Source organism: Pleurodeles waltl, chromosome 9 (assembly GCF_031143425.1).
Source record: "Pleurodeles waltl isolate 20211129_DDA chromosome 9, aPleWal1.hap1.20221129, whole genome shotgun sequence".
Classification (NCBI taxonomy): Eukaryota; Metazoa; Chordata; class Amphibia; order Caudata; family Salamandridae; genus Pleurodeles; species Pleurodeles waltl.
This window is the reverse complement of record NC_090448.1, coordinates 337,094,796-337,108,822: the sequence shown is the minus strand read 5'-3', so window position 1 is coordinate 337,108,822 and position 14,027 is coordinate 337,094,796. Positions and strand designations below refer to the sequence as shown.

Here is a 14,027-nt window from a genome sequence, read left to right as displayed (position 1 = left end):
TGGTTGTTCAGTATGCTGCTGCATGTTGTGTCTTTTATGTTAAAGAACGGTTTATTCAAACTTTATTTGAATTCTACAACAATTCAGAAAGTACAACATTAAATTATGTATTAAGAGTATTAACAAATGGGCTCAGCTTGTAGAGCCAATGAATCCTAAAATTTAGTTGAATTTTCAGAATAGTAAACGAGATAAATAATCTCTTTTGAAATTCATATTATCTTCTTAACCTGAAAATCAGACTGAGTTTTTCTACTCAGTGTGTTGACTACTCTACCTCTTGGGACAAATGTGCATATTCGCACATCTAAACATTTTCATGTAATAACAATCACTATTACCTTCTCACAGTCACTTTGCATATGCTGTGTGTTCATTTAAGCAGAATGCTTCTCCTTGGGTAAAACATAACAGCCCACCGCTGCAGTGCCCCTCGAACCAAGTTAATAATATTATTCTCCTCATCACCGTTTGATTTTTATCACTCAAATATCAGCTTTAAATATATTTTGAAAATTCAACAGATTTTCTCCAATATTGGAAAATACACATTTTCATTTCAAAAACGCACTTTAAATTTTGGTATACATATATTAATTCAACCAATTCCTATTTAGTTTACTGGGCTGCACACAGTAGACCAGTTACAGGTTGTTGCTGGAGGGCTACCAATAACTCACAAACTACTTGCTGGAGAAGCCAGGAGTACATAATGCTACTGATACATTGTATTTGATGTTTTAAAATAAATTAAAAAGCTGGGAAACTAAAATGCTTAAAATTCATGCTCACAAAACTGTGATATAAACTTGTTATGGAACTATGATCACCTGAAACATGCTTTTTTGGGACTGGATATTTAATGTGTTTGTGTTTTTCGTTGTGTCTTTTAGGTTAAAGAATGGTTATGTTTGAATTGCCAGATGCAGAGAGCTTTGGGAATGGATATGACGACTGCACCCCGCTCAAAAAGCCAGCAGCAACTATATTCCCCTGCACTTTCTCCATCTCACTCCCCTGCCAAACAAATCAAACCCCACCATCAATCCCAGCCGCACCTGAATTATCAGTTCGACCTACAGTCACAAACTCAATCCAAGGCAAAAATTGGTCAAGAAAAAACACCAGGATCTCCTCACATGGGGATTTCACATGGCACAAATGTTCTGCCCTCTCTGCAGGTTAAGCCACAATCAACTCTTCAGAAGGAACAACCCAGCCAAGTCCAGCCAAAACCAACTGCACCTCACGAAACATTGAGGTCGTCCCCCCATCATCAGCAAGCAAAGCCTTCAGCTCAGCATCAGAGTAAACCCTCTCCACAACATCAGCAAGCAAAGCCATCTCCTCAGCATCAACAAGCAATGCCATCTCCTCAGCACCATCAGCATCAACAAACTTTGCCATCACCCCTGCACCAACAAGCAATGCCATCGCCCCAGCACCAACCGTCAAAGCCATTAACACAACATCAACAAATTAAACCTTCACCTGCTGAACAGAGAAAAAACCTGGGAGAGTCCCCATCAAAACTCCCAACACCACACTCCACAGGGACACAGGAACAACCTCAGGAGGGCCTCACTGGAAAGCTGTTTGGATTTGGGGCTTCACTCCTGAATCAGGCTAGCACACTAATTTCTGTCCAACCAGAGGGCACCCTACAAAGCCAGCAATCCCCAGGGAAAGTGCCTCCAAAAATAGTATTCAGTGATGCAAGTAAGGAAACTGACATGAAAGCCCAAGGGACTGTTTCAGGAACACAGGGCAAACCTGGGAGCGCCCCGGTTCCAACACATGCAAGTCCAGAACACATTGTCAAGCCAAAGGATGTGCCGAAAGAAAGAGTCATGTGCCCACTGTGTAAAGCAGAGTTAAATGTAGGCTCAGGGGAGCCTTCCAATTACAATACTTGTACAGCGTGTAGTAAACAGGTTTGCAACCTATGTGGCTTCAACCCAACCCCGCACCTGGTAGAGGTAAGGTGATTTTAAGCTTGTGGACCTTTTCTTTAAAAGGGATGATGCCATTCCAGTTTTAATTCCCTCCTATAAGAGGCTTTTTTAAATTTAGCATCATATAGTAATAAAATAACAGAATATTAACATGTTCTTCCTTCAACAGTGTTGTGGCCCATTGCACCAAAACAGAGGTGAGTCAATTGCCATAACGTAGTCTTGCACATCATAAATCATTTAGACCTCTGCAATAAATCGGTCATAAAACCAAGTTGCCTTTGCACTGGATTCAGAAGGATTTTGTGCAAGATTTAGATTTCACTGTAAACAATGATGCATCATGGTTGCAATTGATTTTGGCTCATTTAAAAAAAAAAATCTACTTTCAGTTATACAACCAATTCATAGCTGGTGACAAATAGGAATGCAAAATTCGAGCATACTAACGCTTTTTATTCTCATTTTTCTGTGAGAGAATATTTTTTTTTAAGAAGCATTGGCAAATCCAGTAGGTCTAGCCTATGCAAGAGCTATTGGCTTTACTAGTATGTTTTAGCCATGTTGTACTCCAGTGTGGGTGCTGTTCAGCATGGGTAACAGTTTGTAGCATAGAGGAGAGTGGCTTGAAATAGTGTGGAATAGCATAGAGTGGCATAAGGTGGTATAGAGAATTGTAGAATGGAATGTCGTCGAGTGGAGTTTGTAGAGTTTTGGAGCGTTGTAGAATGCAGTGGGGTAGATTAGAGTGGTTCAGAGTAGACCAGAGTGGCCTAGAGGGCAGTGGCGTAAAGTGCATTGGAATAGAATGCAGTGGTGTAGAGTGGAGTGGCATAAAGTGAAGTGGCAAAGACTGCAGTGGTGCAGAGTAGAGTGCAGTGGCATGGAATGGTATGGTGCAGAGTAAAGTGGCTTAGAGTGCAGTGTCATAGAGTGCAATGGCAGAGTAGAGTGGCGTAGAATAGAATGCTGCAGAGTAGAGCGCAGTAGTGCAGAGTGGAGGTCTGCAGAGTGTGGTGCGTAGAGGGCAGTGGCATAGAGTGATGCAGAGTAGGGTAGAGTGTAGTGGCGTAGAGTGCTGTAGAGTAGAGTAGTGCAGAGTAGAATGCAGTGGCATATTGTGCTGTGGTGCAGAGTAAAGGGAGTTGAGCTTAATGGTAGAGAGTGAAGTGTTGCCGAGAGTGTCATAAAGTACATTCTTATAGAGTAGAGTGGCATAGAGTGCAGTGGCATACTGTAGAGTGGTGCACAGTAGAGTAGAGTGGCAGAGTACAGTGGTACACAGTTGAATAGAGTGGCATAGAGTGCAGCGATGTAGAGTGCATTGGCATAGAATAGAGTGTTACAGATTAGAGTATTTTCGCATTCAGTGCAGTGGTGTAGAGTAGATTGGTGTATAGTGCAGTGGCATAGAGTGCATTGTTTGCGTAGAGTGATGTAGAGTGCATTGGCATAGAGTGCAGTGGTTTAAATTGACATAGAGTGCAGTGGTGCAGAGTAGAGTGCAGTGACGCAGAGTGCAGTGGTGTGGAGTGGAGTGGTGCAGAGTATAATGTAATGGCATGGAGCAGTGCAGACTAGAGTGGAGTGGCATAAAGTGGAGTATGTGTAGTGTGGTAGTGTACTATCATGTTACAGACAACACATTTTCTATTAAAAAGACCATTTAATTTGCACAGACATACAATTTTACTGATAAAAGTATACAGCACACAAACAATAATGTGTGGAAATGTCATCACCTAGTGTATTGATTTGTTTTGATTGTATTCAAATATTGCTTTATTTGTGCTTTCCTAATTCTGATATATTCTGAAATGGCTCAGCAGTTCATTACAGACATATGCTTTGTTGTGTGCTAGGAAAAATAGCCTTTCACAGCAATATAGCCACATAAATCCTCTCACTTTGAAGTCCGAGAAAGAAAAGTAAACACCAAGCTTGCGGGAAAACAGAGCCTGACATTTGAACTTTGTCTTTGAATGCACAGCAAATGTGATAAGATAAGAGAAAGATTCAAAGGCCTGTTTACAGAAATGGAGCACTCACAAGGATACAGTAAATAAGGAATTATCTTTATGAGGGACAAAATCAAGCTGGACAGCCTAAAGCAAATAAAGCCAGCAAATGAAAAGCAAGCAAATGTGTGTTACAAACCACAAAGCCAGTGGTAAGCAGTGGGCATTGTGCATTCCCGGGAAACCTTTCTTAATGTCCCCAAGACGTGTTTAGCATAGACATCAGCTGCGCTGTCTGGCAGGTTTCAATATAAGAAGGTGTAGAGCTCATCTGCACCTGTTATAGCGCTGCGGACAGGTCCAAGTGAGGGCAGTAGAACACGTTTCTGTTGACCTGCTTTAAATTTGCAATTTTTTGCAAGCACTATCGTCAAGCACTATTATAACTTCATTTTTCCTCCCCTAAGAGAGACACCTTGACCAGGCTGGAAAATATCTTGCTTTTCGAAGTCAGCATGATATATTAAAGAGAGAAAATAATGCATGGAAGAATGCATTAATGAGGTGACAACTGAAGGGAGCCCCCTGCAATGTTGACCTTTGAGTGTTTAAGCACGAACTGCGCATTCTCTACCTGCTGAGTATTTTAATCACTGATCTTTACAGACGCTTTTATTTAGCGGTGTGTCCATCGGAGCACGTTTTGCTTAGGTGGTTTCTGTCTGGCAGACATATTGGGAGCGTGAAGGGACAGCAAAAGAGGAACCTCATTCGTTAAATATGCGCTGAAAAGAGGGGGCCTAAAATAATGGTATGGTAAATCTTATCTCCCTGTGTGTTGCGTCCTGTAGTTTTGCAGTGCAAAATGTGCCAGACAGTTGAATACTATTTTTCTCAACCTAATGTTACCTGCTAGAATCGGCAATCAGCATGCAGTAATTGAGCCCCTGTATTACTAGTTGCATGGCGATATGGAATTGATATGGAATTGTAACTGTCGTCTTGCTTCACAGGAAGCTTGTTTCCTATCTTCTCCGTAATACATTTGAATATAAAAGCAGTGCCTTTGGGACTTTGGTGTAATGAGTAATGCGCCGACAGCGTACTGACAAAGGATACTGAATACACATGTCCTTCAGTTAATGCCCTTTCTCCTGCATTTGATTCCGAATGTTCATTCTTTCTACTACAACTACATATATTTTCTGAATTCCACTATTGTTTTAGTCAAGACCTTTTGATTTTACTAAAATTATATGCATATTATACTCGCTAATAGGGACTTTGAGCCAGCCCTCTTCATCCATTGGTCTGTAGTCGTGTCATTCACATATTTCTTCCACCCAATAAAGCATACATCATGGGGCAATGGGTCAGCCCTCTTCAGTCACTGGCTAACTTCACTGTGCGATCCAGCACTCTGCCCTTCACAAGAGCGCAGCTACGCTCATTTTTTAATATGTATTGGTGAGTGCTCAGCAGATACCCCAACAATAAAGTTTTATAAAAATGATAATAAAAGCATTGGCAGCCAACGCCAGAGCTATTGTCTTTGGCAATGCCATTGCCTGTTTTCGCTTGATGTCTGTCTTCTCTCACACTCCTCTGAAGTAGGCAATGGTGACATTTAGGTGTCATCTCGAAAGCCCAAACAACAGACTTTCAGAAAGGACGTCATTTACTATGAAAATACTTTAGTGTATTTCCCATGGGGTGTAAACTAATATTCCTTATTTTTGAAGGGTGCACTTTGAAAACAGTTGGGGTGAGAATATCTATAGGGACGAAGGAAGAGATTGGAAACAGGTGAAACAGCAACTGTGTATGCTTTCTGTCCTTTGTGAAGAAGCCTGCCAATGCTCAGAATTTTGCTCGTTTAGAAGAATGAGAGACAAACTTAAAACATCAACTTCCTCTCAACCCCATGCTGTGCATGGGCCTATTCAGGAGTAAATAGAAGCAGAGGTAGTTGACCCATAGCTTCACCTGCAGCCAACTTCTACATGATTGGATAGCCAAAAGTGCAGAGGTTGCAGAGAAAACTACATTGTTGCTTTAAGAAGCCAGCAGCTTCGCTTTCCCAGCATGAACTGTACTGGCAGTTAACCTCGCTGAGACAGTGCTTTTTTCCGGCTCATGCTGAGTGGATCTCACCCAATTTTCCTTCCATTTATTTCTACAGAATTGAAGATGTTTGTATTTCATTTGACATTAGTAAAGACCACCATCATTTTTTGTCCGCAAAGAGGTAATCTTTTTAGTAAATGCCATTTCTTTTTTGTGAAATATCCCTCCTTCTCTATTTTTGGTATGTCAGTCTGCCAAACACTCAGTTACAAAGTGTGAATTTTATCAGAAAATGTCAAAAAGAGCCATCAAAGATAAAGCGCACTCGCCTTAAAGGGGAGCTTAAGAACATGCAAGCAGAAGAAGAGAAGAAGAAACAAGACAGAGAGGAAGCTCCATCTACTGAGATAAGACCCTTTTGTGAAGAAATACTCCTACAGAGGGAGATCTAATGAAAGAAGGTGTAGAAGACATTGCCAACACTAGACTGCACACTCCTGCCAAACCCAGGAGCACCAGCGGTTGATAGCGAAACAGGTGTCATCACTTAATTGTTCACCATACATAAGCTCAACAATAGTGCCACCTTTGGCAACACAAAGGGTGCAGGTATTGTTACATATTCCTTTTGGTCTATCCAGACCAACCTCTCGTCTACTGATGTTAAAATCAGTCCCAGCACTACAACCCTCAACGGCAAAACACTCAACCACAGACTATTCATCATCATGGAGTTTCTTTCCATGTTTTTAGCATCAAGATTGCCGTCAAGAGAGTCAACATCAAGAAAATTGACTTAGAGGCTCGCAGTACCTTATGTGTTCTCCATTTTTTCTAAGGCACAGAACCACCCTACCAAGATGATACACCAAATCGTTTACCTACATTAAGGCTGATTATTCCAGCAGAGGACCTAGTACAGGAACCTCTTGTGATTCTGGATTTTCTGCCTAGACCTGCAACACCTCCTTGGTCATCTGTATCACCAAGAAAAAATCAGCATCAAGGTCTGCCAATGGTCCAGGAGCCTTGTCTGTCATCTATTCCACCTTTGTCACCTCAGAAAACTCAACCCAGATGATTTTTGACAGTGTTTAGACAGAATATCGGAAACAAAAATATGTGTGGGACAAAATATTGTGTCAAGAATATTGAGGACAAAAATATCATGAAGGTAAGTTTCTATAGTTAAGCAGAGTTTTACTATATGTATCTCCACATTTATGTACCGTGACCAGTGCTTAATTTGCGCTTGTTGTTTCCGGTGCTGAGCACCGGCACTTATTTGTGAGGGCTGGGGCTTATTCTTATGCCTCAAGCATTTGCTGTGAGCAAAAGACATATATGTGAAAGACAGAAGAAGGAAAAACTAAAAACCGTCATAAAGGGAGAAAGTAGAAAGTTGCAGGATGAGCTGAAGGGGCAGGGGTGGCCGTAAATGGATTGAAGAGGCTCGAGATGGCTTCAGGATTACGCGGCCTCAGTATTCAGTGCTGGCAGATTTAATTACAGCAGCCTCATGTTTAAGAGAAGGGCTTTGAGCACCAGCACCTCTTAATTTACAAATTAAGCACTGACCGTGAAATATACATATCATCAAGGTACGTAGATGTGGAGTTAAAAATAGTAAATCTATACTTAGCTATTTGCACTTAACTTCTCGATATTTTGGTTCTCAATATTTTTGACACAATATTCTAGCCACACAATATTTTTGTTTCCGATATTCTGTCAGTGATCCATTTGTGACATGGAGGCATAAAAGAAGAGGATCTCCCTCTTTTTTGCCTTCTGCATCCAGCAGTCATTCCTCCAATGCTCACTCCACCCACACAGCAGTTTCTCCAGCAGCGTCAGCCTTAAGCTCATCATCTGTAGGTGATGTTCTAGCTTTTCAAGACGTTTTAATTGGAGGAACAACTAAATTGAACATTCAGCTACAGAATCATCAAGCAACAGTCTCTCATAATGGAGACACTGCAACCAAGGGCTTCTCACCAGACCCTTGTTACCATTGGTTTCCGGTTTATCAGAACTAGTGGAGGAGAAGTTTCGTACTCCAGCTCTAATGAAAGCAGCAACCCCTCAGCTTCTAAAGATATATAAAGCTTTGAACAAGACCCGATTTATTTGAAGCAGGACCCTATGCCAGATTCCGTCACAGTCTTGTCTGTGAGAAGGAGACACGCTTTGGCATCAGACACATCGGTCCCACCAGAGAAAGAAAGCAAAATGCGGTGGGGAGAAACCTTGGTGGTTCTGCAGCTGTGGCTTTTAAGACTGCATAAGCAATGGCAGTATTTGGGAGGTACAATAGAGTATTATAGGAATCTCTGTTTACATTTGCAGATGACCTCTTAGAAGAGGGGAGACAAGATTTCTTGGAAATAGTACAAGAGGGACAAACTGTTTTCAAACAAGCCATCAGTGCAGCGATTGATTCTTCAGATTTTGCTGTTACAGAATTTTGTCATGACGTTGCACTCCTTAGATCTTCCTGGCTTAGCCTGGCATCTCTGAAGCTAGATGCTCAGTTGAAGATTATGAATCTTCCTTCTACTGAAGCATTTCTGTTTGGATCTCACACTGATGAAGAGACGGAACATATGAAGAAGGAGAGAAACTTTAAGGCGGTAGAAAGAAGTTATTTCCAGGTACCACTGAAGACAGAGGCTTTTACCCCGTTAGTAGTCCTTCTATCATCAGACTTAGGGACGGAAGCAAATACAACTACAGCACTAACAGCCCAGTACCATCGTAGAGACAGTCGAAAAAGAGGCCAGCAACAGCTGCAGTGTCCTTAAACGTCAAAGTCACATTCACAATCTAAGCACAGAAGAACCCACTCCTGCAGCTCTGTTTCTCACTCTCGGTGGAGGAAGTCTATCAAACCATCTGGTAAAGTGGAGTTTGATAACAACCGACAAATGTATTCAGGATGGCCTTACAATCAACTTTAAACTCCTCCTCCACCAATACCCCCTAAGCAGTGTTTAATTTGTGCTTGTTGTTTCCGGTGCGGAGAACCTGCACTTATTTTTGAGGGCCAGCACTTATTTTTCTGCCTCAAGCATTCATTGCAAGCAAAAGATACATATGGAAAAGACGGAGGAAAAGAAAAATGAAAAAGTGTCACAATGAGAGAAAGCAGAAAGCTGCAATAGTGAGCTGAAGGGGAGGGAGTGGCTGTAAATGGATTGAAGAGGCCTGAGATGGCTTCAGGAATACACTGCCTCAGGATTCCGTGTTCACACATTCAATTGCAGCAGCCACATGCTTGAGAAGGGCTTTGGGCACCAGCACATTTTTATTTACAAATTAAGCGCTGTCCCTAAGCCAGCACCAAAACACAAATTGCTGTAAATCAGAAAGGAGGTAAAATCTTTACTCCCAGAATAAAGTAATAGAACCAGATCCTCCATCTCAAAGAGGAAAATGAATTTATTCAGGATATTTTTGATCACGAAGAAAAGCTCCAAAGGAGAATTCAGGCCAATCACTGACCTAAGACAGGCAAATAAGTGGATCAAAATGCAAAAGTTCAGGATCCTAGTCTTGCATCATATAAAGCTGCAACTTATGAAGGGAGAATGGCTGTGCTCTTCATGATGCTTATTTTTACATACCTGAAGAAGTAGAGCACAGACCATTTCTTAGATTCACAATAGGCAAGGCACAATATCTGTACACAGTTCTATCTTTTGGGCTTAAATCTGCCCTAGATCATTCTCCAAGGGTACAACTGTGGTGGTGGCTCAACTCCTATGTGTAATGCAAAGTAGCCTCTAGAAGCTTTGGGCAGGGTAAAGGTAACTTTCTAAAAGCTACTTTTTTTTTGGAGTCCTCATTTATATCAAAAGACAGGAGAAGCCATACTATGTCTCGACTCTCATCAGCTCCCTAACCCAAGAGTTGACACCAAAGGGGCGGCCTCCATCAACTTGAGGAGAGGAGATATGAGGAGGTGGAAGTAAGAACAGATCCACACACCCTCCTTCTCTATGTTGCGTCTTAATAATTAATCATTGGACTCTTACCATATTCAGATTCGAAAAGGTTATTCATAATATATCTCCCAGAGCTACAAACGGAAAAAGTAAGCTCTATAGAAACCCAGAAAAGGTTCCCACATTCTCTGACGCTTAACCTGGCTATTACTGCAGTCAAGGTCAGAGATTCTCTTCACTGACAATAGCCAATCAGTGTGGGGGGGGGACTCAAAATCCACTTAATACATATTTCCCGTCGTGCTGTCAACAGTAAAAAAAAAAAGGTGCGCCAAAGGTTTCGCCAATTTATCCTGTATGTTCCTCCGCAACCCTCATATAGTCCGAATACAATCATTGGTAGGTTGATTTTTACTTGTCCAGTTACGATGGATAAAATCATCTTGCCCACTTTTTCCCAGAAGGTTTGAATTCCCGGACACCGCCACCAAAAGTGTATATCATCTGCACCCTCTCAATCGCACTTCAGGCAGTTGCTCTTCCCTTGAAGGCCTATTCTAGCTAACCTTCCGGTCCAATAGGCCTTGTAAAAAGTGAACAAGTGATTCCTCCTCAAAGGAGCTGGTTTCACCACAGGCCATAGATGGCTGCCAAAGATGAGGGAGGTCAAGTGCTGGGAAATCAGATTTCCATCCCTCTGCAGGTAATGGAAGAGAGGCATCCTCGCCTGGTATTAATGCCCAATACCATCTTTAAACTCATTTCTTTAACCTCTGGGTACCTATAATTTCACTTTCCCAATCTGTAACAAGCCTGCCTCAGGCTCTCCTTGTACCCAGTATTTAATTTGTATATATTTAAACCTGGATAGCTTAGCATTTGTTGCATCAGATAGGGACTCCCATGGGATCGTAGAGCCCCTGCTAACTATTTGTCCCAATCGTACAATTCCTCCCTCTGTCAATGGGATAGCTAGGGCATCTTGTAGACAAATCACTGGACCGGGCGAATCCCAAACTGGAGCTGAGCCAACTCACTGTAACATGGGATTCCCAATCTCATTCTCACTGCAAACCATATCCTACATGCAGTATTAAGAACTTTTAATCTTACTTTCTTGTAGTACCTAGGATGGCTGAATTTATAGAGGAAATTTGTGGCCTGCTCCCGGGGACTGCCTGTTAGTGCCCGTAGCCGGGAAGAACTGTATTCTTTAGAGACTAGTGGTCTAATGTTTTTTAGTTGGAATGCCCAGTAATAAGCTGAAAATCTGGAAGTGCAATTCCTCCATCTAGCTTCTTCTTCCTCAACTTCTTCCAGGCTATTCTTGGATTTTTATATGACCAGATATAACTAACTTCCCCTGCAATTTCCGTAACCAGTCAACTTAAAAAAATAATGGGAGAGCATAAAAGATGAAGGTGAATTTTGGGAGTATCACCATTTTTATTAAGTTTGTTTTACCTAGAATAGAAAGTTGTAGATGCGACCGTTGGAGGAGAAGCCTCTTTGTTTCCCTAAAAAGATTTAAAAAGTTCACCTGGGCCACCTCTGCCAGGTTTTTGACCACTTTTACCACAAGATAACGAATGTCATCTTTCTCTAATATACTGTCCTGTGGACCATTCCAGGTCATTGCCTCAGATTTATCAGTATTGTCTAAGTAGCCCGAGATTTCCCCAAACCCTGCTATGGTTTAAAAAAGTGCTGAAGAGGAACTTTGAAGATCCTGCATGTAAACAAGGAGGTCATCTGCATATACGGCTTCCTTCAGAACCCAGCCTTCATACTGAAAGGGTGTTATTTTCTGATCTAGTCTGATTCTCCCAGCCAGAGGTTCAATATATAGGTTGAAAAGAAGGGGGGGGGGGAGAGAGGACATCCCTGTTGTGTTCCTCGTTCAATTTTAAACTGTGGAGACAAGAAGCCATTAACCAGAACTCTAGCTGTAGGTGATTTATAAATAGCTTTGATTGCCTTTAGGAAATTATCTCCTAAGTTGTTATGTTCCATTACCACCTGCAAGAAGAGCCAACTTACCCTGTCAAACGCCTTTGCAGCATCGATTGTTAAAATGGTGAGAGGAGTATTAGCGGTAGTAGCAATGTCAATTGCAGAAACTATATCGTGGACCAGATCCCCTAAGTGCCGATTTCTCATAAGACCTTTCTGGTTGTTGTGTACCAGGTCACCAATCACATTATCCAGTCTCCTGCAAGTACTTGTGCAAAGATTTTGTAATCATTATTAAGCAATAAGATGAGTCTATACGACTCACATCTCCTAGCATCTTTCTGCGGCTTTAATATTAAAGTTATAATAGCTTTGTTCCATGACAACGGAACTGGGGTAGACTCTATGAATATCGAATTCATCAACTGAGTTAAAACTCACACAAGTTCTTCTTTTAGGAGTTTGTATACTTCGGCTGGTATTCCGTCTGAACCCAGAGCCTTCCCATTTTTCAACCCAGCAATAACATTATCTACTGCGCCGCATTGAAAACATTGATTAAGGACCTGATTCTTATCTATTTCTAGCCTAGGGAGAATGTCTCCCCTCAACCAGTTTTCAATGACCTCCGTCAGAGCCACAGTATCTTCCATATATAATTCTGAGAAAAAATTTAACAAAGGCTCCTGGAATATCATGATCTTCTGAAGACAGTCTACCGACTCATCCATCACTATACCTTTAATAATATTCCTAATATTGTCAGACCTGGTATTCCAAGCTAGTAGCCTCCCACATCCTTCACCATACTCAAAGTGCGCTAGTTTCCTGGCTTCCCATTTGCTCCTCACAATTGATTCCAAGAAGACCTCAAGTGAATTTTCAACTTTCTGTATTCGGTTCTGTGAGTCAACTTGCGTTGTTGCATCCTTAGAGGTGTCCATCCAGGCTTGTAATTTGCGGAGTTTACCCACCAGGGTCTCTACTGTGGCTTTGGTTCTCTTAGCCCGGTAAGCTGCATAGCTAATCAATTTCCCACGAATACAAGCCTTATATGCTTCACAAACTGTGATTAGCGATGCTGACCCCAAGTTGATCTAAAAAAAAGTCCTTGGAATCCCTTTTAAACTTTTGTACAATCTCTTCCTCCCCCAGGAAAGATCTATCAAGTGTCCATCTGGAATGTGCACGTGGGCCAGTGAAAACTATGTCTAGCTGTACAGCCAAATGGTCCAAAAGATGACTCGGCTGGTGAGAGGTGCCCACTAGTTTATTTCGAAGTCTTGAATCTATCAAGAAAAAGTCAATTCTGGAGGCATGACCATATTTTTTGTTCCAAAAGGTGAACTCTTTGGTCTGCCCCATTCTAGTTCACCAAGGGTCAATCAAGCCGACATTCTTCATTATGTTGTGCAAACAATTTCTCATTCTGATTGTGCTAACAGTTGGTCTGGGGGTGGACCTATCTAGAGTGGGATTGAGCAAAACATTAAAATACCCTCCGATTATTATCTGGTTCTTAGCTCTTTTTGACAACTGCTCGTATTGCTCCATAAGTGGACCAGGGTCATCCACATTAGGTCCATAGTAGGAGGCCAGAGTATACTCGACCCCTTCTAGCTTAATGTTCGCCAATACCCATCTCCCCCTAAGGTCAGCACTTACATTTGTCAAATGACCTTGAACCCTGTTTTTCACAATAATTGCCACCCCTTTCATGTTTCAAGATTGATTAGTGCAGGGAAACTGAGTGATCCATCTTTATGTCTTAAGAATATTCATCCACTCCTCATGTCTTAAGTGTGTCTTTTGCAGGAGAATAATCTGACTGTCAGATAATATAAAAAATTCAAGAATTCTCCTTCTCCTGCTGCTTACCATTTATATTTCCAGGCAAGGAATTTGAGATTAGAAATGACGTTGGACCCCATCATCCTGTTCTGATTCAGGAAGCTGTCTCCTGTCCAACCCGAAAATTATTTTCTCCCATCTGCTCCCCACCCTGTGAGAACTTAACCAAATCGTTTTACTACGTGACATCCCAAAACTTCCCTTCCCTTGACCCTCCCTGGGCAAACCAACTATTAACCATAATGGGTGGATCATCCTACCCATGAGCCCCACCACTCCGAAGCCTGCTAGCTCTT

The 14,027-nt window shown here is 41.8% G+C and overlaps 1 protein-coding gene across 1 annotated transcript in view; it reads left to right on the top strand.

Annotated features, from left to right (window-relative positions):
• BSN (bassoon presynaptic cytomatrix protein) overlaps positions 1 to 14,027 on the top strand; it is a 984,265-nt gene that overhangs the window by 324,485 nt on the left and 645,753 nt on the right. The window contains exon 3 of the mRNA XM_069206880.1: positions 894 to 1,979. Coding sequence (XP_069062981.1) covers positions 894 to 1,979 — 1,086 coding nt within the window. The remainder of the gene's footprint in view (positions 1 to 893; positions 1,980 to 14,027) is intronic.